Raw genomic sequence first — 27,488 nt, forward strand, 5'->3', positions numbered from 1 at the left:
ATGAAGTCTTTACACATACTGTAACTGAGTATAACTGAGCTAGCTGTAGTTGTGGTATGTGTAACAACCATTTTTCTGCTATTTCTCACATACAGTATAAGGTGCAGACATCTAATTGCTATTTATCCAGCTGATGACCAGGAGCTCCAATTCACTCAGATAAGGCCAATCAAATAGACGCCAACTCATTAACAAAGGCCACACAAGGGTAATACATGTGTATACCAATCATGCAATTTAAGACTAACATTAGACCGAAACCATTGCTAAAGTTGTGTGACTTGATGATTCTTGCCTATAAGCAGTGACTGTAAAGAGGCTTTTCTGATGCATTCCTTTGGTATGATCCTATGTGTAGAGCAGGCGTGTGAGTGATGGGTGGGGAATGGTTAAATAATGCAATTTACTGTAACATATTTATCAAAGTATTCCAAAGCAATGACCACACAAACTGAACAACAGAATTAACGATAATCATTGCAATGTGACCAATATACATAGATGCGACAACAGAGTAAAAGAGAATATTTCAGAACAGTTCAAATAAAACAGGTAAAAAAATATACTCACCTGAATCCGGAATCCCTCATCAATATCCCATTATTCATTGCTGGCAGCCTGGGTTTGTGAGGTGGAGGGACAAAATTATCGGCAGACACTATTAAAACTGATGTGTGCTTAAACAAAGACAAACCAGTGTCAGTTTTAAATATTGTCTTGTATTTAGAATATTGCTTTGTTTTCCTGTGGTATCCTGATGAAGAGTGGTGAATGTTACAAATTTTTGTGTTGGTGGCCTTACAAAAACACTCTTGCTCTCATGTTTAAACAGCAAATGTGTAAATATTGAGAACAAGTTGATTCCTAGGTCAATGAACTGTGCTTATTTGTTTCACCATGTTTTAAGATTTATGGGGTTGTCTTTTACTCTGACACCAGCTCTTTGGTGAAGTAACACCCCAAAATTAGATTTGTGCATGCCACAAGCAGGAGAGCAGGAGGCATTATATCACAGAGGAAGAGATAGTGGGTAACTATGTTCCCAGAGAAGGCCATGCTCACTGTAATAGAAGAGCATCTTTGGAGCTGTGCTTCCAGGCCTTACTGAGCACTAACAGCCTGGACACAAATTAGAGGGATGGGGTCCCTAGCCAACTAGAAACCCACTTCCCCAGTTAAAGGGAGATAGTGATAATGGGTGACTCAAATATTTTAGCTACAGACAGTGTAGTATTCACAAAGATAAGGAGCGCAGTGTAGTGTGTTGCCTACCAGGGAAAGTACAAAGTTTTTATGGTCCACATTGAAACAAATGACACAGAAAAGGGTAAACTGACAAATTCCGCAGGACAAATAAAAAAAAAAAAATTAAATTGTAATCCTATTTAATTATTATCATTTTAAATCTGCATGGTTGGATGAAAAAAAATAGGAAAAGGGGGTCAATCTTACTTGAATAATGCAAAGTTAGCTATAGTTTAAGAAGGTGGTTAAATTAATATTATATTAATATTACTATCACTATTAACTATAATTAATTAGCATTGTAAACTATAAACAGTGTTATTATCAGAGGTGAAATAATGTTTAATATTATTATCACAATATACTGTAGTAGAATGTATCCTGGCAATATATATATTATTTTTCCCTACGGTATTATTGTTAATACATGCAGGTGACCAGTGTATCACCTTACATTTCTAGAATTAAACTACACTGATACTGTACAGTGATTGGTTGTGCCACAAGATACAAACTATTACAAAGTCTAAGCATTTCTTTTCAGCATAGAATTGTGAACATGAAAACCCATCTTTTCCTAGCATTTCAACATTTTGTTAATTAAAACGTATTGTTATTGTGGCTGTGCTACCTCAGCTTGGGCATCATTTTAAAGTTGGAATATTTTTCTTAAATGTAGATTGTACAATGATATAAGTGAACCTGCAATGTTGGTAGCTTACAAAGCATTTGAGGGGTAAATATAGGAAAATAAATAGTTTTCCTATTATCTTATTTTATTTTCAAATGAGAGGTTTTGTATGATTCCTTACATTGACAGAATCAACGTAAATTGTATTTGATGTTCATATGAAATGTCAAATGTTTAAAAAAGGTTCAATTAATAGGACTCACCTATATTTAATTTGGGATTGCTAAGAGGGAGTGGCTTTCTTGCACTACAAATACTTAACCATGTAATGTAAAAGAAATAATAAAATTGTATTTAGCATTGTTGGTACACCAATTTACTTCATTTGTATTTACCAAATTGACTTTTTTAGTCAGTTATTACAAGGATTTGTGAGGAGGTATAGGGCCATGGGTCTTAAATTATAAAAGATGTGTGATCATCCGTTAAGCTGTAACACATTATAAAGGACTTTGCCTTCTTTAGCAATGGAAAGCATTCCACAAACTAGAGAAGGACAGTCTCAGGGAGTCATCTCCAAACCAAATGTCTGCTGCCCTCTGCTGTTAATGTATAGAATAAAGTCAATACATTGACCTACAGCAGGTATTTTCAGTCAGGTCCTTGTGATTCAAATTTCTGCTAGTCTTCAGTCTGTCTGAGACCTCAGTTACTTAATTTGATCATTAATTTAATTACAAAAGTATTGTACATCCAAAATATTTTCTCATAAATGTAATTAACAATCATTTTAAAAGAACTGAAAACAATTAATCCTAAATGATAATCAGTCGATTACTTAAGAGGTCAATTAAATAAGTGTGAGATCAACAGTGACGGAACCCAAACAGCTGCTTGGATCTCAAAGACCAAGACTGAAGCACTGATGTTCACGATCCACAAAAAAACCCAACAAATGTATATAAAAGTTACTCTTTTATACAAATCCTGAGGCCTGGCTTATTTTCCAGCTGGCTTACAATTCACTCTTCATAATTTACCTTTTTTCATGAACTCATGAATCAAAGTATTATCTTTTCTGTAAATAAAAGTATAGGCAGAGGGGTGTTATTTTTACTCTTCTGACCCATGGAGTTCACCCCCACGTCATCGTTACCTGGGCATGAGTCTACATTCTGATTTCAAACAATAAATATTTAATGGATATACAACTGCTAAAGGTAAAATTAATAAGCGAACATATTACTGGTATTAGACATAATGAGCACTACTGAATGCTTGACTCATCTACACTCACAGCCTGTCTGGTATCAAATGACTTCAAAAGCTCTTCATCTAATGCATCTCCCAGGCCCTTTCTTGGTCCTGGTCAGCTCCCTCCATGCTCCTCAGCAATTACTAAGGAATTATTGTAAAGCAGTCTTTTATTCAGAATTAAGCTTTGGTTTCTTATCTGTGGTATCCTGCTAAGGAGTGTTACCAAACTACCATAAGATCTTCTCTGCCAACTAAGAAATGCTCTGCCAACACAGATCAAAGTGATCCCAACCAACCCTTTTTATATTCAGCTCTGAACTAAAGATGGATTTGACCCTTACAGTTTTTCTTCAATATCACAGTACTTGCATTTGTATAACACCTTCTTATCCCATAGGATTGTAAAGTGCTACATATACAGATGGGAAGCACTTTATCCACCAGTAAAAGAAAGCACTCACCTAGAGGATGCGTAGCAGCCACTCCACACTTTAGAGTGTCACTTTAGAACAGTCAGTAGAAAAAATAGGAACTGGCTTCACTAATTCAAGTAACAGGGACATTTAGACTGCAAGTTGATGCTGCTGCTGTCAGACACCATACAGATATTTGCTCCACCAGTTTTCGATTAGTTCTCATCTTATAGAAACAGGAGCTGGCTTAAGAATCATCATAATGATAATGAAGAAAAATATGCTTTCTGTAACTGCAGAATTTCTGAGATTTAATGTTTTTAGGCTTTGTTACCTTCATTCATTGTCTTTCTTCCAAATGGACAACTGCTTAATTAAATCCAACAGGATCTTATCATATTAGAGTGTAAAAGAGGAATAATCCTGCAATTTTCTGTATAATCCTGTAACAATTGCAAACGGATCAACCTATATTTACAGTATTTTATTTTTTCACAAACAGTATGGGAGAACCAACTGATTTTTTTTCCTCCAATGTGAAAAAGCCTGTTATCATATCAGTTACTAAAACCCTCATACCAGATGAGGAAGGACCAAGGCAAATGCGAAACTTGCTCAAAAATCATTCAGCTGCTTGGTTTTGGTATCTGTCACGCAGAAAGGAAGAATGACACAGGCCTTGCTGATAACATTATGGCTCAGAGACACAATACCACTGGGATTCCAGCTGAATGCAACACTAGCAACTGGATTCAACCTTAACCACTCTGGCAGCACTCAATCAATAGTATGCTTCTAATTAAGGAATCTCAGCCACCTAGTTTTTAGCAATGTTATTGACTTCACTTCTATAAGTCTGGATTAGAGTTTGACATACTTATTTCAATGGTGAAGCCAAAATCATAACTCGTTTCTCAACGGTTTTTGATGGATTTTCCCAATTAAACAGATTTTTAAGGGTTTTGGTTCATTCACTTTTTTTTAGGATGCTTATGTTTGTGGTACAGTACAAATCAGTTATCAGTAAAAAACGGAACAGTTTTTGGCATTTGGATTCAAGCCATTCAGCTGTCACCTTGTACCAAACAAACCAGAAACCTGCCAAGATCTCTCAGTTAGATTATCTTTTGGCACTTACAAATATACTTTTTTAGAAGAAAACACAAACCGTTTGTGAAGGTCTCCTGAGGAATGTCTATAGTAAAGGTTACTCTTATTTATGTTTAGCCACAGTCACTGAAAGCAGGTCTCACCATATGTCATTATGCATACTGAGGAACAGACTCACAAGATCGGCCCTACTGTTATAGACTGGAACTTACTGTGCACAGTACAGAATGTACTGATGAAACAAAGGCACTTCTGCCCTGACTCTCTTGTTTTTCTGTACAGTATAGGAGCAAGATTGTAATACAGAGATTTCATTTTGTTGTATAACAGCCATTAGATGAACAACTGTCACTCATGTTGTTTTTGTTTTGCATTTCTCTGTCTTGTTATTGCTTTTTATTGTATAAAAGCACAAAGGTGTTAGCAAATCTAAGAAAAGGTACAAGATTTGTATTTTCTCCTAATCAAATTATCTTGAATTATTATAAAATATAAGCACAGAATAATATAATGATTAAGGCTACGTTCAGAAGTTACTAGAGTAACTTCCAAAGTCATTTTTTATTGAAAAGCTTTTTTCACTGCTACTGTTCTTATTCTTATTTATGTTTAACCTGATCAAAAAATAAAATAATATTTAAAAAAAAAGTGAAATCCTACTATGTAATTTGTATTTACAATACAGTATATGCTCAGACTGATACTGATTCAAGAAATGTAGGTTAACATTGACAGGAAACATTTGAGACCAAATGACAGCACCTTTTGTTTAACTTCTTACATAAATTAATTTTCAAAGTGAGTAAGGTCTTAAATTGGAGTTACAAGGAACTGCAGTAAAACAACAACTTTGTAAGTCAACCTATAAAGGTCATGTTCTGATTACTTAATGTCTTACACTTAAAATGAAATTTACCACTGATGACAAGTAAATAAACCAATTTTTTCCAGTCACTTTTTGCTGACAATGCCTGAAAGATAGTCATTCTAGATTTGAGCTGGTGTGCCTACACTTTTATTCTCTAATCTCTTATTCTAGCTTTGAGTGCAGTAAACAAAAATACTAATGTCAATACAGTGCTAATAATAAAATTGTCAACAATACTTTTTTGCCAGATGTAATAAAACAACTATGGAGTATAGTATAAGGAGTCTCAAAACAGGAACTCAGCAGGATGATTGCAAAAATGTCATTAAGCAGGGTGATGATTAATTTAAACAAATAACAAATAACCTAGTGTAAATCTGCAGACCCTTACAATTTCAATACAACTTTGCAAGGCTGCTAAGTGTACAGTATACTGTTTATGGTCCAACTGAACAAATCAAGATAAATAGGATGTTTTACATTGTTTTCCATGCTTCTAGTGGAAAAGAAAAGTAAACACTTTTAAGAAAGCTATTTTCTCAATTAAGAAATTCAGCATTCTAGTTAAATGACAACTGGTAGACTGTGGACTGGGCAACCCAAACTTAATAAACCCCTACCCACATAGTGTACATTCTCACAACTAAATCAGAACTATTTTAACGTGATGATAAAAGAATATAAATACAAAAGTTACACATTCAGTCAAATTGTATTATTTATTGTTATTGCAGTGACTAGCAAGCAGGAATAGTCAGTTAAAGTTACAATTTGTGGGAACTCTCACCCTCACCTGTGGCAAGACCAGGGCTTTGCAACAACATGGCGATTTGTTGTCACAAAGTCCATGATTTTGTGCTTATTTCCAAATGTATAACTTTTTTCTATACTATGAATTAATTTTGTTACCAAGACGTAATAACCAGTCTGAGAAATTGGGACTGCGGTTACCCTTTAACACATTAAAGCATACATTCAACATTTAGTCCATACTGATTACTGCATCAACATTTAAAACAATAAACATTATCACAATCCAGAGGAAGGAACAAGCAAAGAAAAACTCTTTTTTCAATAAATTGTTTATTCACAGGTTTGGTTTGTTAACTGCTGAATGCACCACATTAAATCGGATGAAAAGCAGTGACATTTTACGACAGAAGTTGCTTTATTTTCTCTAACATCATTTATGTTGTTGGAATAAACATAACTATTTTGGTCTACAATGTCAAAAACGTGAAAAATCAGAGCTTCCATCATAAAAATGATCTCTTCCCTTTGGAGGTGCTCACAATCAACAACTAGCCTAACAATTCAGCATAGATAACCCAGTTACATGAACAAACAGTCAAATTAAATCTAGGCTCTTTCTTTTGAACGATACCATCCTTCACACTGAGCTGAAAGTAGTCCAAGTTGCCCATTTCACCAATTCACACACTTTTTTCAAGAATTTCAGAACCTTACTTTTATCGCACCATTTGGAATTTGTTAAAACTGTATACCTAGTCAAACACAGTATTACTGATTAATATCTTAATTCTTTTTATAACACTTAAAATGTGAAACTAACGTTTCTTTTTTAAAGAATTTGGTTAAGGAAATCCTGTGGAGAATATCTTTTTTCTTTTTTTTTTAAACTTTTTTATCTTTAACTTAAGCGCAATAATAAAAGCTTCTGTGTCTAGACATAGCAAATGCTAAGTAGCAAAGCGGTTAGATAACACGAGAATAACTGCATGCCTTTTTGTGCTTTTTGGTTAACCCTTTGAGAACTGCAGTCACTGAACCCTTCAGTTCCCTCACTGTCACACAAGTCTTTTTGTTTGCATGCAAACACTGAAGCAAATCATCTATCTACAGCCTAGCACTGTATAGCATGAAATCTGCAAGTGAATTCTTTTAGTGCTCCTGGTGTTTAATATAAGCCATCCAGATCACAATTTATTTCCAACCAATAGATCTCTTTAAGAAACACATAATCAAAATAAATTCCAAAGGCATGAAAAATGAAATACCCCAATTTGAATGATATATATACTATATGTTACTTTATTCTTAAACATACTTTATTGTCTAGTACAGTTTACTATAGTTTGGAATAATCTTTACTGAATGGATGTGGAACCAGGTGGTTTAAAAATTCTGCTGCCGAGTAAAAAATAAATTACAGCAAAACATCCTAAATTGTGATCTAGATGGCTGAACTACAGGATTGAATTTTCAGGCCTACAGTTAAGCGCTGGAAGATTGTAACAGACACTACATAAATGACTATCCAAATAAAATATTGCCTAACAAATGTATTCAGCACCATTAACTAAAGCACCTGGGCTCTGACAAGGGGAATAACTGTGAAGGCAAAGTCTGACACAGTGGGTAACTTGTTGTACAAGAGGTTTGCGTTACTCCAAATGGCTTTGAGTTTTTACATGAGGAAAAACCCACACCTTGTGACAGAAGAAAAGTCCCACATGCTGAGCTGCCCACTGCCTGTTTTAATTCAGACTCTGCTTTCCATGGCACAATTGAAGAAATATGGTCACACTTGGCAATAATAATCAACTCTGTCAATACATACATAAATACATAAAGAGAATGAGTGCTCAGAGGGTTAACTTGTGCTAGAGTCAATTCGATTACTGGATTCCACATTATTGCAGCAATTTTCTAGCTTTAATAATAAATAAAAGACATATTCATCATTTCCAAAATGATGCTTGGAAAATTGCCTCCCCCTTTAAGGACTGTGATAGACTTGTAAAATCAATTTAAAAAAATAACAATGTGCTTGTCTGCATGTGTCAATAAACTGTATATTTCCCCTTGTATAACTGTACATACTCATTGCAACTAGAACTGGGTATAAAAACTTGTGATGTTTTCTTCCTGGACAGTTGTGCAAAAAATCAATGATGTAATCAATGAATGCCTGTATTATAATACACCAAGTTAACTATGAATGGATTCTAGAACACCCAAAGTCCTAAACCTACTGTAACAACTATAATGAATTACATCATGAACTATTAAAGTCTTCATTAAGTGTAACATAGGGGAAACAGTTTGTTTGGGCAGTACCTGGTGTCAGAAGTGACTTGTGACAGACTGATTCATTTATTGCAGAACATTCTCAAAATGAAGGCTAGTCAATGCTCTTATAAGCCTTTCAACTTGTACATGTCGCTTTGGCCATAATCATTGTATCTCCAAAACAACAACACTAATTGAAAAAAAGCTGCATTGTGCCCATAAACCTTCACTAATCATAAAAAATAAATAAAAACCACTGTCCATCAACAGACAAAAAATCCCTAATAACTTTATCATTTTTAAAAAATGCTACATGTGCACAAAACATTGCATAACATCTGCATTTAGAGCTCAGGCATCCAGTAACTTTTTGAAATTAATCCTCCCCCTCTGGAGAGCAACTCTCAGTTTCATTTGGTTATCAAAAGGTTAATTTAGGTGGCACCATACCTCAGCCGTGCTGATTACGCTGTGTCTCAGAAAGCCTTCTACCCTACATAAGACAACCCTTCAGTTTTGAAAATCATCATTTTAACAAACATAATATATAAATTTAGAAAAAAAACAAAGCATTTGACTAAAGATTTACTACGTTTTTGTAGCGTTTGATTAATTTGTTTAGACCAGTACTGCAACTGGCAAAGTTTCCGTTACAATGCCGACCTGGCCACTGTTCCACCGAGCAGAATCTGTCCCTCGTGACTTCTAGAACAGTACAGCTGTATAGGTATCCGATTCTGCAGGCTGTGTACAAAATTCTGAAAAGCCGAGTTGATAAGAATCTTTATCTTTTTCTCAAGTCCAATTGCTCCAAGTACCATATCATTCCATGGATCCATTTAATGTCCTTGTTTTGTGTGTCTGTTCAATCAAAATAGGGAGGAGCATCAATCTATTGCCATGCCAGGAGATAGAAATTAAATCTTAAACCCTGGGACCAAGGTGGTACCATGCTCAAATCAACTCAGCCCCTGCTGAGCTGCTGCCATATAATTATCCAAGTAAGATGGTAAAGTGATGCGTTATTACACTACTAAACTAAAATATCTGATTTCATTCGCTGGTGAATAAGATACATAACTTCCTTCTTTAATGCTACAAGCAGATGTGAAGATCTGCCTTTGAAAAGAAGAGAACTAAAACAAGAAAGGAACATTCTGCATTTTAATATTAGCAATTTAATAAACTGTTACAAATAAAGAATTAAAAAAATAAACCAGATACAGTTATGAAAGGACAGAAGGTGTTGAGTACAGAATAACATTTCAGAATGTCATTTAAATTCTTGTTGTTTTTTTACCAGGCTGTGTACTATGCTTTCCAAGTATAAAATATGTATATGATGATAGTGATATTTGGGTTTGATATTAGATATTTAAGGGTTTGATTATATCCTGTATCAAGACTTTTATGTATTGTAGATGATAATGCCATCTCATCTGAAACACATTCAAATGTTAACATCTTCAACTTATTAAGTTAACGTTCTGAAACTATGATCATCTGGATGATCTCATCTAATCTTTAAGGTATTTTCCATGGACTTGCCAGAAAGGATCTCAATGTTTTAAGAATTAATAACAGGACACAGGGATGAGTGAATGCATGTGTATGTTAATATTGTTTTATGTGGAAGGAGGGTTTTGATGCTTTTCCTTCTTTTATTAAATAAATAGAATATAAGTATTAAAATAAATAAAATTATAATATTTACAAATCATACAAAGTGGGCCATTTCTAGTGTTGAAGCCATCCTTTCTGAACTCACGTTTTGTGCAATTCTCACCCTGAATTTAACATTTCTAAAGGCATTTCACATTGGAAAGAGCATTTTCTCTGAGACTGGTTGCCAGATAACATTGGTGCCACAGAACTGTGCTTTCTCTGAAATAATCTGAGGTTCTCTTAATCTGAGAGGGGAAGATCAATTGCAGCTATGCTTCTTCCAAGGTAAATCAAGAAGAAGACAGCACTGTTTCCAAAAGCCTGCCTCTGACATTTAAACACTTTCCCGCTGTGAGAGATAAGGCTCCGCAATGCTGCGTAGTGGCAAAAAAATAAAATATAATGTTGAAATAAAACAGAATATAGTGCTCAAAGGGTTAGGCAACTGGGGAGTAGATTCATACCAAAACTTACTGCCACACTCACTCAAAGCAGCTTCTTGCAGGGGAGGTGGGGAGGTTTTATAAGTCATTCCTTTCCTTTGTATAAAAAGGCCCATGTTACTGTATATGCATATCATTTTACCGTAAGGAATTCGTAAAAACCTTCAGGGCCCACCCCAATAAAAAAACACACCCCGACAATTCCTTGACTGCCTTTTTTTTCCACTCGGACACCTCACGTAAAAATCAAACAGCGTCTGTAACGACAGCGGCTGTAGTTTGGTGTGATATCCCCCCTCCCCTTCCCGCTCCTGCCAGAGGTGGGTGTGACACAGGGCAGCGCTAGAAAGGTGAATTGGGTGAGCGAACAGTCTCCGACGAGCTAGGGGAGTAGTCCTCCGATTCGGAGTTGAACTCCGCCGTGGCAGCCGCGCCGGCGGCTGTGCTGGGGGTGGCTACGGTGCTGTGCTGAGCCTTGTACATCGGTCTCACATCCTGGTGGCATCTTCGTCGGAAAACCTGCCTCTCCTTATCAAGAGCGGTGGTCTGGTGATGGGAGCACGAGGAAAGAAAGCAAAAAAAACAAAGACCAGTCAGGACTTCCAGTTTCAGCCCAAGCGGCTCAAGGTCATTGGTAGCGGAAGACGCAGAAGAAGAAGCATAGGGGCTTTTTATCATGACGATGCTTTACTGGGAGTTATTGTATATGGGCCATACGCTCTCTCTCCAAAATAAGGCTGCAGCTTGTCTTGATCACTAATCATGATAGTGTTAAACAAGTGGTCAAAACTTAGGTATGGAAAAAGTAAAAGCAATCAACTGCTGCTTGTTAAATAAAATAAAAAATCCCAATGACTTGTGGCATGACTGCTTTTAATGTGCAAAGGTCAAAAGCAGGCATGTACTGATGCTTTAAAGAGACCTAGAAAGCTTGGATAGGCATTAGCCCACGAGAACCAGGACTGGTCCTCACAGAGCCAGCAAAATTCAAAGCTTTACTCCCTTTCAAGGGAGTAAAGCTTTACTCCCTTTCATGCTTAAAAGCAGAAACAATCACAAACTTGGAGAAGCATATCATTTAGAGACTCATTGTGTTAAATCGTATTAAATTGTCAAATGATCATTTGGTCTTCAGTAACTATTAATAAAGGCCCCAAATAAACACTGTAGTTCAAAGATATTGTTAAAGGAAATGTGGTTAAAGCATTTGATAAAAGGCAACTTAAGAGTTAAAGGAAGCAAATCATTTCAAAACATCGCAGCAAACAAAGGCTACACAATTGGCAACATGACAACTGCATCTGTACAAAGCTGTCTGATTCAGCCACATGTGAATCGTGAAGCTGCGATACAGTTAAGTCTGAAAACAGTGCCTGATGAGTGAGTGGAGCCTGGACAATCAATGCCAGTTTGAAGACCATGCACAACGACAGACAAGACAACATTCTGGGGCCTGTTGTCTGCTCTTAGAAACATTTAAGTGAAGCTACTACCCCAAAACACAGCAGGAGAAAACACATCTGTGATAAAGCAAGCCTTCTGATATGGAAAAAGGGACAGGGGGCAGTACAAGAAAACGTACAAATAAAAAAAAGCACAGTGTTACAAATTCACAGAGGTTTGGATGCAACAACTTGACTTCTTTTAAGAAAACTTTTCACAAAGGAAATATTTTCCATTTTCTTTGAAGGGATTAAAGGGAAAGTATATACAGACAAACACTGATGAAACCCAATTCCCAGAGACCCTCTAAAGCTTTGTAACATATACCATGTGGTATACATTACAATCCTTCTATACAAACGGAAAGACGTCCGATAACGCTGTTATAAAATGGCTCCTGAGCATGTGAGATGGAGGAAGCTGGCGAATGTCATTGTGATTAATGGGTGAAGAAGGAAAATGTAAGGGCGTCTCATTACAATATCAATGAAGCCGATAAAGCAGCGTATGGACCAGGTAACAAATCAAAAGCATGTTTTGTCCACTGAAGGAAACTGGTTAATGGAGACTGCCAGCACGTTGCCATGGAAACACTGAGTGTTGGCACTGCACCATCTCATACCTTATCCAATACATTCCTGGTTGTTGGTAGTAGTCCAAAGACCCTGATCTCTTGATGGTAAACCCGTGGTCCAGCTGAGCAGAAAGAAATGAGCAACTCAGTGGATCGCTTTTTTTTTTTCAAATTCAAGTATTAAGTCCATTATGACACCTTATGACAATTACTACTGGCGATGGAAGGTGTAATAGTTACTAAGCAAGCCTGTCACTGGATGTGCTTCGCTGTTACAAAAATAAAAAGCAGAAAGAATTAAAATGAATAAGAAAACTCTGAAGGAACCCCTCACAAATTTTCTTATCCACAGAAGAAAATAATATATTGATACACGTGTGTGCTAGATGGCCAATGTTAATTGACTGTATTCAAACATGTTCAGAAAATGTTACTTTTAAGGTTAACAATTTATATTTTCAGACATCTCCTGTAGAGACCATAATTGCGAACATTAACTTGTGTTTTTAGAATATTCTAGGAAGGAAACAGAGTTATTTGCTTCAACTTAACCTGTGGCCCAAAATGTCTTTGAAACTCTTCGACCAGCAACTGTTCTGTATTTAGGGTATTCTTGACATCACATTGTCAGAGGTTCTACATTGACAAATCAGCTGTTAGCTCTCTACTTTAGTAGTTTGCGTATTTAACAGTGTATAACTTTGAAACTAGCACATGATAAAAACAGAAACATATGGGTGTTCAATAAACGTTTTTTAAATGTTTTTAATTAAACGTTTCAAAAATGTTTTTAAATAAACCACAACCGTTACTTTCAAGAAACAAAAAGCTCTAATTGAAAGTGTTAGTTGTATTGCAAACTTTTAAGAGATTTGTAGATATTTTGCATGTCTGGTTAGCTGTCCTGCTGAGGAATGTTACTGTTTTTAAAATGGTACAGGGGGTTAAAGCCTTTGTTGGCTGTTTGTGTCAGAGGAAAGATAAGATACAGTATCTTGTATGTCATAACAGACAATCTTTGACTAACTATGAACTTTGATTTTCATCTGCGTTAAATGAAACCTAGTATAAACACAAACACAAAAGAAGTAATCATGTTAATATATTCAAAAAGACTTACCAAGGTTACATGTTTATATTTATATATGATCTAAAATATGATGAGAACATTAATCTTCAAGTTTTGCCACATCTATTCTGAAAGCATTTTAAGCATTACATATACTTTCATAATACTGTACATATTCATTTGGTCACAGAAGTACCATTTGTCTAAATTTCAGGATTTGAATAATTTTGAATTTCATTCAACTCCCATTAAATCATCAAATCAGTTCTAATGGGAATTCTAAAGTTATGCCTAAGTCTTTAACAGAAAAGCAGTAGCATTTTATACAGTACATTTTAAATAGCTTTAAATTTGAACTAAAACCTGTGAATACGAAAATGCAGCTTCAAGCTATGCGTAGAGCTAAACATTTAAATACGTCTTACTTTTAATAACCAGTAAGCTTTATAACTTTATAAAGTTATACAAAAAAACTTTGTATATACAGTATATACAGTACATAACAGCTACACCTATAAGTGTAATTCTTAAAGGCTGTGGCTATTTTTGTAATTGCTGTTTTACTACTCAAAGTATAAAAGCTTAATATAAGATGTATTTCATTATAGAGTAATAAATATTAAAACATTCCACTGGAATTGTGAAGAAATAGATTGTGCTCATAGAAGCTCTGAGGATTTTAAAACATAGATACTATATCAAGAGTCAAAATACTGAAGATGTTGGATTAAGAGCAGTAGTTCTATGCTGTCTACTCATTTGATGACCAATATGCATTTGTACACAAAGAACATGTCCACTAATATACAGGGTCATAGTATATCCATTTACAGTACATTTTTCAGTTACTTCTAGGAAACTTCAGAAAAATGTCCTTATCCCTTAACACTTATTTTTAAGATACATTTATTTATGTGAATAACAAAATGAATCACCTAGAAAGATTTTGGCTCAAGGCTAAGAAAGCATAATTTCTTTACTGCTCATACTGAAAAAGCTGAGAACAGTAAAACATCTGGTTTTTCTTGGCAACAGAAAATAAGAGCAGCTTAAGACTATTTTCAATGGCATGAAAATATAGCAAGCTCTGTTCTACTAAGGACATACTGTACAATGTCTGCAGTCATCTGAAATGTAATACCAGCAATTCCATTTACTAACAAACAAGAATGTCCAAAATACCATTTAATTTGCCGTGGCATGCATGTTGCTATTTTTAGTGGGTGAGCTGGGACAAAATTCTAGAAATTGATTGAAAGGAATCAGCATACACGTGTACTATAGTTTTTACCCAGCTTTGACATACATGGAAGATTTTATAGAGGACAAAGTTTTATGCTATCTGCCTTGTCCTTTTCATGACTAGAATAACCTCACTTCATCACTCTATTCCAACTGGCAGTTCAAGGATATTTCTTACAAACTTTATGCATTAAGCAACCATATTTAACCAGGTGCACCCTTTCCTTTTATATTCTTTTCCTTAAAGATATGATCTACACATCTTATCTAACAATGAATGGCAGTACTACACACATGTTGTACATTTACCTCTATGACCCACAGAATATTTTTAGCAGTTTTACACAAAAGCAGATGGTTCAATATATAGTAGATTACGTTCCTATAACTTTACATAAGCTATACTAAATACCCTCATTGATGTTTTGTAAAAACTTTATTGGGTATATAATATTTGATTTGACTGTAAATACAGTATTTACTAGAGTTGAATTTTCTGGGGTTCTAGCATTCAAGGACAAGTGAGCAACGCTTCAGCTTTGACAAACTTAATTCTTGACACTAAGTAATTCAAATCATTAATAGTAATTTCATCTAAACTCAAGGTTACTAAAGAAAACAGTGTGAAGAGGGTGAGGTAAAAGATATAGTGACCTTTGGATATTCAGTGTAGATATACTGCTGGTACAGATGAAAAATAATTTGAATTTAGTGAACCTTAGCTAATTTAATGAACAAATTATAATTAAAATAGTTTCTGGGTTCATCACACACAAGACATGGACTTGCAGATGAATTCGAAAAATCAGTATAAAAGGCACTCTAAGTAAACATTTTCTTCAGAAGTCTTATTTGCTTTTTCAAAACACTATACCAATGCGTCTGTTTTAATATAAAACATCCTTTCTTTTCCCCTTGTCCTTTTTTAAAATCCTCACTGCATGGAACTGATTCTGACTATGAAGATCTTAATCCTCTATAAAAATAATAAGTTATTCTAACCTCCCTGAGTGCATGTATGAGCATATTTTGCCATTCAACACCAAAGGAAAAAACGCAGAATACTTTCAAAGCCAAAACTGTTCCAAAAATACGAATCACAACTTCATCCCTTAGAAAAAAACAAACAACAAAAGTGCACCTTTGGTAATTATCATTTTCAGCAAGATTTTGTTTTGTTTTGTTAGAAAAGGTGCTTGATTGTTTGATGTTTGGTTTTGCTATAGTCCCAGACAACAGTGCTGACAGTCCTTTCAAAACAGAATAAAAGAAACAAAAGAAACCGAAGCAAGAGCATTCAGCGAGGCAGTTCTTGTGTAATAAAAGAGGATGGTTCGATTGACAATGATGTCGACTGAAGAGTGGTACAGTCATCATGAGGGCACAGTAACTTGTAATGTTAGTCGATGGAGTTGGTCATCTCAGCTAAAAAATGAGGTTCAATGAACATAAGATATAGCGTTATAGTGTAACATGGCGCTTTTCAATAAAACAAGTGCATGAACATTGATTTAATTGTGCGAGTATTTATTATTTGATATTCTACCTTAATTTGGGCTATTTAAAACACCTAATTTTCTTTCAGTCAACTCCTGCTTCTGGAACTGAACCTATTCAATATCCTTCATGAATTGCTGGAAGAATGCAAAAAGTAGTATCCCAGTTTTGCTTTACAGATACTTACCTATTGTGTTGAGTTAGACGTGAGATAGCCGACAGAGTAATGAAATATAATGCAATTGACACTATCTAAATTTGATACTTAATTCTCCAGGAATCATTGAAATCACGGATAGTCTGCTATTTGTAATACTTCAGCTAATGAAGAGTGCTCTGTTATTTGACTATGAATAACTAATATTTAACTGGTGACAGTTTGATTTTGAAAAAAGCAGCCACACATTGCTGATGCAAATTATTATTTATAGGTTGATTATGTTCTATTCTGTGTTTAAAAAAAAGCTTCCTGGAGTCCAAAATTCACCGATTAGGACCAAATGGGTCCAAAATACAGCTAAGTTTAAGACATGGAAACAATTTGTTATTAAAATAGAGAAGGTGTGGAGCAGGTTTTATCTGGATCAGATGCTTACTGTTATAACAGACACTCCAGCTGTGGTGCTGTCAGGTTTGGGGCCTGTATTGAAGTGTTTCTTGATCTTTCCAGCCACTGAGAGTTGATGCTCATTCTCTGGCATTCCATCATCCTGAACAGACAAAAGTAAAAGAATGGTAGCTCTTAATGTGGTTAATAGAAATCTAAAATGAGGACATGCTTCTTAAAATATACAGCATACCAGCTTTGTGAGCAGTTCAACCAGTAGAGGCACTGATTCAGAGCACGGGTTAAAATGTACAGTATTGTCCAGACCTGGAGTTACCAGGCTACAAGAACACTGGCAGAATGCCTCCTGGGCTAGGTGAAATTGAGCTGGCAGGGCCATCCTCAGGGACTCTGGCAAGAGAGGCACTAGGGACCTGCAGGGAACCAGGCAATTTACAGTGTGGGGCATGTTGTGTGAAAATGGCAAATGATTCAGAAAGGGTTTATGGTGGAGGACATCATACACACTATATACAGTCCTTCACTCTCTTGTACTGACAGAAGATCTGTGGTGATAAACTGAGTTGATTAGCATCTGGTGAATTATTTTTGAGGTGTTATAAGCATCTTAAAAATGTTGATTCCAAGTATTTAAAAACATTGGTTCCCCTTCACTCTTCTAAATATTTAAAAAGATAATCTATCTTGTGTTATTCAACCACTCTGCAGAGCCACATTATTATAAGCTTTCTTGCAAGTCATTGAAGTGCAAATATATCCTGAAATTTAGGAAATGAAACAAGTGCGTGCATTTGTTTCCAATCTAGATTAAGCCAATGGCATCATCCAAAAGGAATTTCTTCACATCTTTAGCTCTTTATCTGGGACAGTGCAGATTATTTGAGCCTTCATTAAACTGTTTTCTGGAGGATTTGGTTTCCTGAAAGGACCTGTTCTCCAAACTGGAAAGTGAGCACTGTAAAACCTGAAAGCTCTAATTAAAATAAAAAGCTCTAGACATTACCATTTTTCATACAGTATAAAAAAGGAAAAACAAGCTCCTTAAAGATCCAATTCATATTCAATTTTGTTTTGCTGTAAGTGCCCTCCAGTGGCATATTTGTGTAAAACAAACTTACACAGATACACCCCTCCCACGTCTTGTTTTTTCAGGGCCATTTCACTTTAATACTATCAAATAATTATCAATGAATCTTGCATTTTCCCAGAGCACTTTACAGAATCATCTAATACTCAACAAAAAAAATAACAGTTGACCATGTGGGCATGGTGGAGAGGAAAACAAAAACTCCCATTGGGAGAAAAAATCTGTAAGGGTCCAGGTCCAGTGGCTGCCACCCCCTCAGGGCATTAATTAACACCCTTTTCACATAACGTCATCTGCCATTCGTTTTTATGTTGCTCATTGAATGCCTCACCAGCCTCTAGTTTTCACAGATGGTGCATTTAAAGGCTACCACGTCTTACAATACTATATACTGTAGTGTACTGTACTGTCCCTTTGTTCATACTGTATTTGGTGATACAATTAGTTATTTTTATTGATCTTCTCTTCAAGTGGTTCTATGATGTTAAAAGTTTTGTGCTTTTTAGGGCAAAAAGACCCATTGAGACTGTATAGTATGTCCTGTATATTACAGATTATATTCAGTGACTATAACATTCAGCCCTTTTCCTTAAAAGAATTATGAACTGAGTTAAGAGAGCTGAACAACTTATTATAGACTGTATACAGCAGCACTGCTGATAAAGTGTAATACTTATCAATAAATGATTATCATAAAGTCTACTGTATTGAAACAAACCATTTAGTACCATTCAGTTGCTTTAATAAATATAGAAACATTGTTCCCACCTTTTCCATTATTTAAATTACTTGGAAATATATCATTTGTAGATACATGTATAGCAGAAGTGCTTTAATTAAATCTTATTTGTTTTTTGTCCATGTACACATATCCCCCTACAAATAAGTTATTTACTATGGAAGTAAATTGCTTTAAATTATTTTCCTACAGTATGTATTGTGCTTTTACACACAATATCCATGAACTTACACTGAGGAATAGCCACAAAAAGCATTAATAGGCCGTTAAGCCTATTAATCTATCACATGAATAATATTAACTCATTTTGGTCTTAAAACCAAATTTATTATAAATATAATAAATTATTAAAATCTACTAACAAGCATTGAGTTGCAGATCAAGATAAAGATTTTTTGGGGATGCATGTATTATCAATGATTCAGCATATTCTTACAGAATGTGTAAGCACTTAATCCTTAGTTATAAGGATTAAACATCTTAAATAAAACGAACTGTTTGGGGCAATATTGATTCTTACTTACATTCACCCACGGATGATCGAGCACCTGCAAGGCAGTATATCTCTGATCCACATCCACCTGCAGCATGGAGGTGATTAGCTCCTAAAGAGATAGATGTAGTTTCACTTTAGAACACATAAGCTGTCACATTGCAATCACCCATCCCATGGTATCTTACATTTACAGAGCCACCAGTTAATCTGATACCACAGCAGAAACATCTTTTCCTTGGCTGTGACCTGCTCTGACGAAGACAACCAGTACAGACTCTACTGATATATTCAATCAAAAGAGATTGCAATCTTTGAGTTATACTGAGGCATACGTTAACTTCATTTATTACTGAAATGTAATATAACACAAAGATTGAAGAAATATTAATGATTGTACCTTTGCTGAATCGGAAATGTTGTCCCAGTAAGGTAGCGGAAAATCTAGCTGCCCCATCAAAATTTGATCAAACAGAGCTTCCTGGTCTTCACTGCTTCTGTATTTAATAGACAAAATACAGTACATTGTCACTGTGTGTGTGTCATTTTAATTATAAAACACATATGTTCTAGATTTAGCATTCATAATAAACGCATGACAGTAAAACTGCAAGTCCATCACATAAAGGTGAGCATTCTCTCTTCCAAGGTTAGGGTAATAGGTAAAAATGACATTGAATCCTAAGGTTAAAATGTTCATTTAAATGCTCTCAGTGTCTGGGCTTAGAATTGAGGTAAACTGACACTACTAAAATCAACCACTAGAGGGAGAAAATAACAATTTAGTGAGGAACAGGGTTGGCAGCTTTGTGCTTAAGAATTTGGAAAGGATATCACTTATTTAACAGATATAGTTTATATATATACAGTATATAACCCTGCAGCAACAAATTATTAACCAGAAGGCAAAAATTTACATCACACCAATGTGCCCTTTGGGTGGGTCATGTGTATATACCCACTGTACAATTAAAACTGCTAAATTATATAAATCAAGTCACAGAAAGGTCTCAAAAGTATTCTACCTAATGAACAGATGGCATTGCTTAAAATAGATTTTTACCATCCCATCACACAGAAACGCCATACAGATACCTCTGTACGTACCCACGGAATGGAGGGAATCCACAAAGAAGAATGTATGTGATCACACCAGCTGCCCAGATGTCCACCTTCAGTCCATACCTAGTAGGAAAAGTGACAAATCTGAGCATGGATTTGCTGGGCCTTTCACGGCATCAGTTAACACTGTGATCAAACTGCCTCTGACTATCATCACTCACAAATTAATGACTGCAATATCGTTCAAATCTGTTTGCTCTTATGACAATGAAAGTGAGTACATCATTCCTATAAGATGAGGATTAGTTTGATGCTTGAAAACTCAAGAACATTTCCAGATCTGAAAATCTAGATAGAGGTGAATGCATAATATAGATTTCAACCATAGGGTCTGTAATACTGTTGTGCCACTGGATATACAAATGATTGCCTATTGTCTTTTTCCAATTACAAAGGATAAAGGGTTTTTGAAATTGAATCTTACCCAGTCTCAGCAATGATTTCTGGTGCTACATAAGTTGGAGTTCCACAGACTGTATACAAGGGTCCATCCACAACAGTGGCCAAGCCAAAATCACCAAGTTTTAGGGATTTGCTACCATCATGGTGTTCATAGACCTGGAATACAGAGAAATTAATCAATCAGAACTGTATAACACAAAAATATTTTGTTGCTCATTTGATTGAGTTTTCCATTAACTTTTTTTTTATCAGTAATGTGGAATTAAAACTGATTTAGAGTTAAATTAAATCACTTGTCAGCATGACATAGGAAAACACCTGTATGAACCTCTGCACTGCTATTAAATATTGGAAGTATTAATTTAATAAATCAGCTTTTTATTAAATCTATCAACCCATAATGGAGACCCAAGTTTGTAGGTCATGTTGGACAACCATGAGCAGGAGTGGGACTGGCCAGACAGCAGTAAGTAGATTCTCAAGTCAGATTTTAGGTTCTAGATTGTTCTGTTTATGTAGTGTCTGCAATATGAATCATACATCCTTTTTCTTCCAGACGGTGAATGTGAAATGCTTTTTCAGCATCGTGTTTGTAGCCACAAGCAATTATCTCCTTTGCGTGAGAAATGATCTGCAGTGCAGCTGCTAGAAAACACTTTAATGAAGCAACAGCAGAACATCTGATTTAATTTTTACAAAGGACAAATAAAGCTGTGAGATGGAATGATACAATTTCTGGCAGGCCAAATACTGATCATCAGAGAGAGGAAATTATTATTTCAGCCTTCTACAGATGTACACAAGATGTTTCGGTTCTGTTCTTGTCTAAATAAATCCTTGTTACCACAGATAGTGTGGATTATTGTGTTAGATTCTTATATTTTGACATAGCACATTAAATATGGAACAAGACGATAAGTCCCTACTTTAGGAAAACATAACACTGTTTAAGAACAGGAAGAGGTGCTCCTAATGAATCATTCATAACTGTTCTGTGGAAGTATTATCACAGACAGAGTCATATTTAGCCTCTGCCCCTAGTGTGAGAACACAATCTTCTCAATGTGACTATATGTGGAACTGCTTTAGAGATTAATCAATGCAGGAGGTTGCACTTCCGAACGATCTCCGGAACTCACACATGAAGCTAGGGAGATAGTGAGTAAGCATTAACTACTGGGTCTTTGCTGCTTAAAGCATTTTCAAGTAGGCAAGAGACAGTTCAATGGCTAAATCTGTCATTAAATTAGCTTAGCAAAGCAGCACAGCCCAGCTAAAAAAGGACATCATCATGCATGCCATAGCTTTCTGCCTGAGAAGATGGAAGAAACCAAGTGCTTGAAGGGTTTCTGACAATATAACATCCTGTTAACTAAATAGTGGGCTAAAATGTCTCTTAGCATGCATATTTTTCATTTGGTGTGGCATCGTGAAGTATATTCTATAATTTTGATAGCAACATCAACACAAATGAGCATTTGTATGACAAAATTACAATTGGATACAATCTCCTCCTGCTTCATTTATGTAAAGGGCTGCAATGTGCTTTTAAAATAGTTTCCTCTGAGTAACATTTGAAATGCTCACCAGAATGAGCTTTACTGCTGATGAAAATGGTATACTGTAAGGTTATCAAATAAGGAGGATATTTTATCATCACTGGTACAGAACTGACCTCAGGTGCATGTTCTGCTCAGTCTTTTAGTCATTTAATACAGGGCATGAAGTTTTTAAACTTCAGTGAAGGAGAGTGCTGTTCCCCATGTGACATGAAGTAACAGACTTTAAACAGTACAGTAGTTAAAAGACCTACAATAAACTAGTAAAGATCACTACCATTTAAAAACAAACCTTGTCCTCTAGTACCTGTATCAGAATGATGGTACTGTATTAAAGAACCCTCTCCCCTACTCACAATTATTTCATGGGAGACCACTCTCCAGATAGCAATATCACACGCAGGCACCACAGCCCTTGTTTATTTTTACAACACACAAACTGAGCACAAGATGAATATGGCGCAGTTATACCTAAGAACAGAGGGGCCTCAGGTGTTCAGTTTGTGCATACTTTCAGAAGAAATTGAAAAGGAAAACATGCTCTCTCTAATGGCTGTATATAGTTGACGCTAACAATTAGGGAGTGCAGGCTTTTCTGTCCTGATAAAACTCATTTTCTTTTCTTGAATTCCCGGTTAATTGTGTTGGTGTTACAGATGAACAATTTACTAGACATTTTACAACTACTGTACACTGGGAAGATTTATTTAGTAAACCCTATAACTTCTAAGCGTTTGAGGATAAATAGTAGTAAATAGTCATTCCATCGTCCGTTTACAACTGTAACCCATTCTTTGTCTTTTGTATCAACTGCTGAAAGGGCTGTTACTGTATGTACTAAGGTTCTTGCCATTTTCCCTGGCAGAAATCTGTTGCTCTGTCATACACAAGAGAAGAACCATAACTCACCAGCAGATTCTCAGGCTTAATGTCCCTGTGAACAATATTAAGGCTGTGCAGGTATTTGATAGCACTAGCCAGATTATACAGCATCCCACTGGCATCACGCTCTGTGTATTTGTTAGTTGAGGTAATCGCATCAAAGAGGTCCCCTCCCTGTAGACACATGGACAATCCCAGGCAAATTAAATACAGGCTAACTCCGCAATGACACACCGCTCATGATACAGAAAGATCAAATATATGAAGAGATGCAATAAAGTGTTAGAGGCCCTGTCTATTAGCATACAACACAGGAACATATAGTAAATTCTTAATAGGGGAAAGGTTTGCACTTAAGGCAGTATCATACCATTAAAACAAACTCCCTTGAAACAAGGGGAAGCACCAGTCATCTCCAGACACACATGCTGTGGCTTGAGAAAAAGTAATGATACCAGAGTACATCAGGAGTGTCTGACATTTAAAATTCCCATGGGGTTAGACTCATAGGCATTCATAGGAAATAATGCAGGATAACTTGTCAATTAGAGAGGCCTTGGAGATTTAGAAGTACGGCGTCTTCGTTGTATGTTCTTTTTTCTAAAAGATATTCACTGGTTGCCGCTCAAAAACTGCAATATTTGTAATCTAAATTATTATTAAAGGAACACAGTACTATGCACATTTTATACTATGCACAAGACAGGAAGCCCCAGAATTTCTAACAAGAGGAATGATGTTCACAAATAATATTTGTGAAGGTTAGAGTATTACTCAAAAAACACCTATTAAAAAGTATATGGATATTTCATTCTTCTCTCACGAATCAGCTGAAATAGTTTATATTTCATATATTCAGCATGAGAGCCAAACAATAGGATACAACAGAAAAGCGTACATTAATTTCCCATGATATCATGTGGAATGAAATGCATATTAAGTCAGCATTACTGTACATACAGTAATAGGCTGGATGAGATGATGAGATAGACTTCACTGAAAACACACCTTCACAAGTTCCATGACAAGGTAAAGCTCACTGTATGTGTCCATCTCCTCAATCAAAAGAACAATATTTGGGTGCTTCACTCTCCTGAGAATTGACACTTCATTCTGGATCATGTGTTCCTGTCAAGAAAGGAAAATGTTTAAAACCACTTTGAAAAATCCAAGAGGACAGACCAAATGGGCTATATGGGTCTAATACTCTTCCCACCTTTGTAACTTTTTATGTTCTTATGAGATGGGAAGGTCTAATGTAGTAACAAGTGTAGAACCATCTGCATGCATTATACAAATTAAGATATACAGTGTATATTTCCTTAGCAATCCTTATTAAAATTGTATTGCCATTTCCATGAAATTTAATAATTTGTGCTTGAATTCACTTACCTTTCCCCTGCATTTACTTTTGTTAATGATTTTCAAAGCATATTCTCTCCCAGTAGATCTGCAGTGGGGAAAAAAAATGTCAATTTGATTTTTACAGGCAAATCAAAGTTGTGGCTTTTTTTTTTAATTGAAGTTTTACATTCTGCCAGGTTTGTAGCAAACTAGTGATACTTTTCAGGCTTACCTCTCCACACATTCTCGAACTACTGCAAAATTGCCATCTCCGATTGTCCTCCCCACCTTATACCTTTCAGCTATTGAAGCTGGGACTTGGGGATATTCGTCCATCATTTCTGCTGCAACACATTGCCAAACACAGTGTTAAAAATGACTTTAAGTAAACATGGCAACAAGGCTGAGAAAGAACTGAGGATCGCTCTTCAAAACAATCTAGGAAAGTCAGGTTTTTTAAATTAAATTCTAGACATTGGGAAATTCAAAAGAAATATGGCAAAACTACTGACTCAGGAAAATGGTGCTGATGAACCCCCCATTTTGGAGGAATTGGCTTGTCTTACCTTCACTCCCTGGTCCGTCGTTTTCATCCATTGAGCTGCAGACCTTTGTGGAGGCTAGAGACAGCGAGGAGCCACTGTGTTGTGAGCCCTGTGTCACAGAAAACAAAGGAAAAGGAAAAAGGAAAAGAAATAGAATTTAGCAGCGCTCAGAATGGCAGCCGACCTTTCATTTCTTTTCCCTCATGTGCACAAGTATTGCAACTGAAATAAAACTTGGAAAACTTTAAAATGAACCTTTCCATCCAGCATCAAAGGATGATCCCTGCTGCAATTTCAGCTCAGAGTCTACTCAGGTAGACCATTCAGTTTCTACTTGTGAGGCAAGAGGCTTGTTTGGCATTGGGGAATATTGGGGCAACGTGAAGTTAAGTGTCTGAAACTTTTCCCTTATGTTCATGTGTCTTTATCAGGAAGACTTTTCATCAAAAGCTTTGAGTGAAGTCCCTTCAGATGAATGAAAGACTCAGAATGGAAAGATGGAATGAGCATTGGACTCAGCTATACTGATCAGAAAGTATGTTGCACACTGAATAATTTGTTCATTTCGGGCCTGGATTTACTTATCCTATTAAAGACTTGAGGCTTGAGGACATTTACAAAAACAAATTCTAGATAGTGCAATTGAAACACATTAAATATAAATGACTCCTACTGATATAATATCACATAATTAACACAAGCAATAATTAAGACCATCAAAAAGAATAGCCCATGTATTAAGTACTGTATTTTATACTTCCTTTTCTGTTTTTACTTTCTTTAAGCAAACAAGGTAACATAAAAAACTAGGCTTAAGAGCGGGTACACTGAGACTGACAGATGGTGTATTAAAGATCATATCCTACCATTTTGCAATTCAATTTTAAATATATATATTTTTTTTACAGCTTCTAAAACTCCTGATCGGGCAGACAAAACTGTGAATACAGTGTGTTGCCTAGCAGCAAATAAAACACTGTGTGCTAGCAAAAATATCCTATATCTAAAAAGAGCTTTGTTTCAGATTCTAATGTGTTACATGAAAGCAAGTTATCTTGTACTGTTTGTTCAATTTTCAGCTTTGATAGTATATACTGTTCTGAACTACAGCGAAAGTCTTGGTTATAATCACTTCCAATTTTTGAGGGTATTAATCCAACACATCTTTAAAACTAGTAAAATATTTATCTTAATCTTCCTTTACAAGAGGAATGTTGGAAAGAGAAGGGACAGAAGTACTTTCGACAGTTTCCACTTACCTCTGTTCTCAAAGAGCTTTATTTCATTTAAACAGCAGGACAAGTATCCAACTAAAGAATGGCTTTACATTTAAGGGAAATATGCTTATAAGACATGTCAACAAATTTTCCAAGTGATAAATTGCAGTTTAAGGAGTATATTAATCTTGATAGGGGTTCATGATTTGCCTTTATAAAACACCTGTGTGCTAGATTTGAGTGAATCTACAATGGTTGGTTGCTAAAATGTAGGCACAGGTGTGCACAGAAATGAAGAAGGAAAATCTCCTTTTGATGATCATTGTTTTTTTTTTACCACCTTAAAGAGGAATGTGGTGGAATAATGTGTCAAGACATTACTTATAGAAAAATAGATCAGTGTTAAAGCACAAGGTCCTCCTGAGCAGCTGGAGTCCCAGAGCACATGATGGAACAAGGTCACAGTGCGGTACTTCAGCTTATAATTGTAAAAGTGGATTTCTTTAGATGGTCTTTGCAAAGCTAACAAAGTATCAGTAAAGAGTGGTCTTCACTACTAAGTACATATTTATGTTTCCAATTTTTTTAGAAGCTGTTTTAATTAGCTAATATTCTCAACATTCCAAGGTCTAGATATCATTTTTAAAAGTGAGATTGAAAATGGGAAAAAAAGAAAAAACAGCTGCTCCAAAAATGAACTAAAAATTGAGGACACGATTCTGTATGAGCTGTCACCAGACATGTAACTGGATTAACATTGCTTTTAGATTCTGCCTCCGTCCTTGTTACATAACAGTGCCTATTTCTATGGAAGACGTACTCAGTCTGCTTACATCTTTTCATTTGCACATTTTGTCTGTGACAAACATTTTGCCTCTCACGGTCAAATTAGAAGCGACATTTTCTCACATAAATGTGCTAGCACTCTATACAACTTTCATGTTCCTAATCTCTCTCATCTTTTGTGAAAAAGAAAAAAAAGGTGTTTCTATGGAAACTAAGCTAGTGCTTCTAATTATACCTTTACAGAGAAGAGCGAA

General features: G+C 35.6%; 1 protein-coding gene across 6 annotated transcripts in view; it reads right to left on the reverse strand.

Moving 5' to 3' along the window:
* Positions 1–8,007: 8,007 nt before the first annotated feature.
* The window catches only part of dclk1a (doublecortin-like kinase 1a), a 100,524-nt gene continuing 81,043 nt past the window's right edge, over positions 8,008–27,488 (reverse strand). For 4 of the 6 annotated variants that reach the window (XM_015341957.2, XM_015341961.2, XM_015341962.2 and 1 more), the window contains 11 exons: positions 25,253–25,340; positions 24,919–25,030; positions 24,735–24,792; positions 24,351–24,470; positions 23,370–23,516; positions 20,924–21,057; positions 20,485–20,562; positions 19,778–19,874; positions 19,409–19,489; positions 17,087–17,200; positions 8,008–11,211 (listed from right to left, as the gene is read on the reverse strand). In XM_015341957.2, coding sequence (XP_015197443.1) covers positions 11,008–11,211; positions 17,087–17,200; positions 19,409–19,489; positions 19,778–19,874; positions 20,485–20,562; positions 20,924–21,057; positions 23,370–23,516; positions 24,351–24,470; positions 24,735–24,792; positions 24,919–25,030; positions 25,253–25,340 — 1,233 coding nt within the window. In that variant the 3' untranslated portion in view covers positions 8,008–11,007. Of the gene's footprint in view, positions 11,212–12,730; positions 12,805–17,086; positions 17,201–19,408; positions 19,490–19,777; positions 19,875–20,484; positions 20,563–20,923; positions 21,058–23,369; positions 23,517–24,350; positions 24,471–24,734; positions 24,793–24,918; positions 25,031–25,252; positions 25,341–27,488 lie in introns of all 6 variants that reach the window. The other 2 variants (XM_015341960.2, XM_015341959.2) reach the window with 2 other exon arrangements.

Source organism: Lepisosteus oculatus, chromosome 5 (genome assembly GCF_040954835.1).
Source record: "Lepisosteus oculatus isolate fLepOcu1 chromosome 5, fLepOcu1.hap2, whole genome shotgun sequence".
Classification (NCBI taxonomy): Eukaryota; Metazoa; Chordata; class Actinopteri; order Semionotiformes; family Lepisosteidae; genus Lepisosteus; species Lepisosteus oculatus.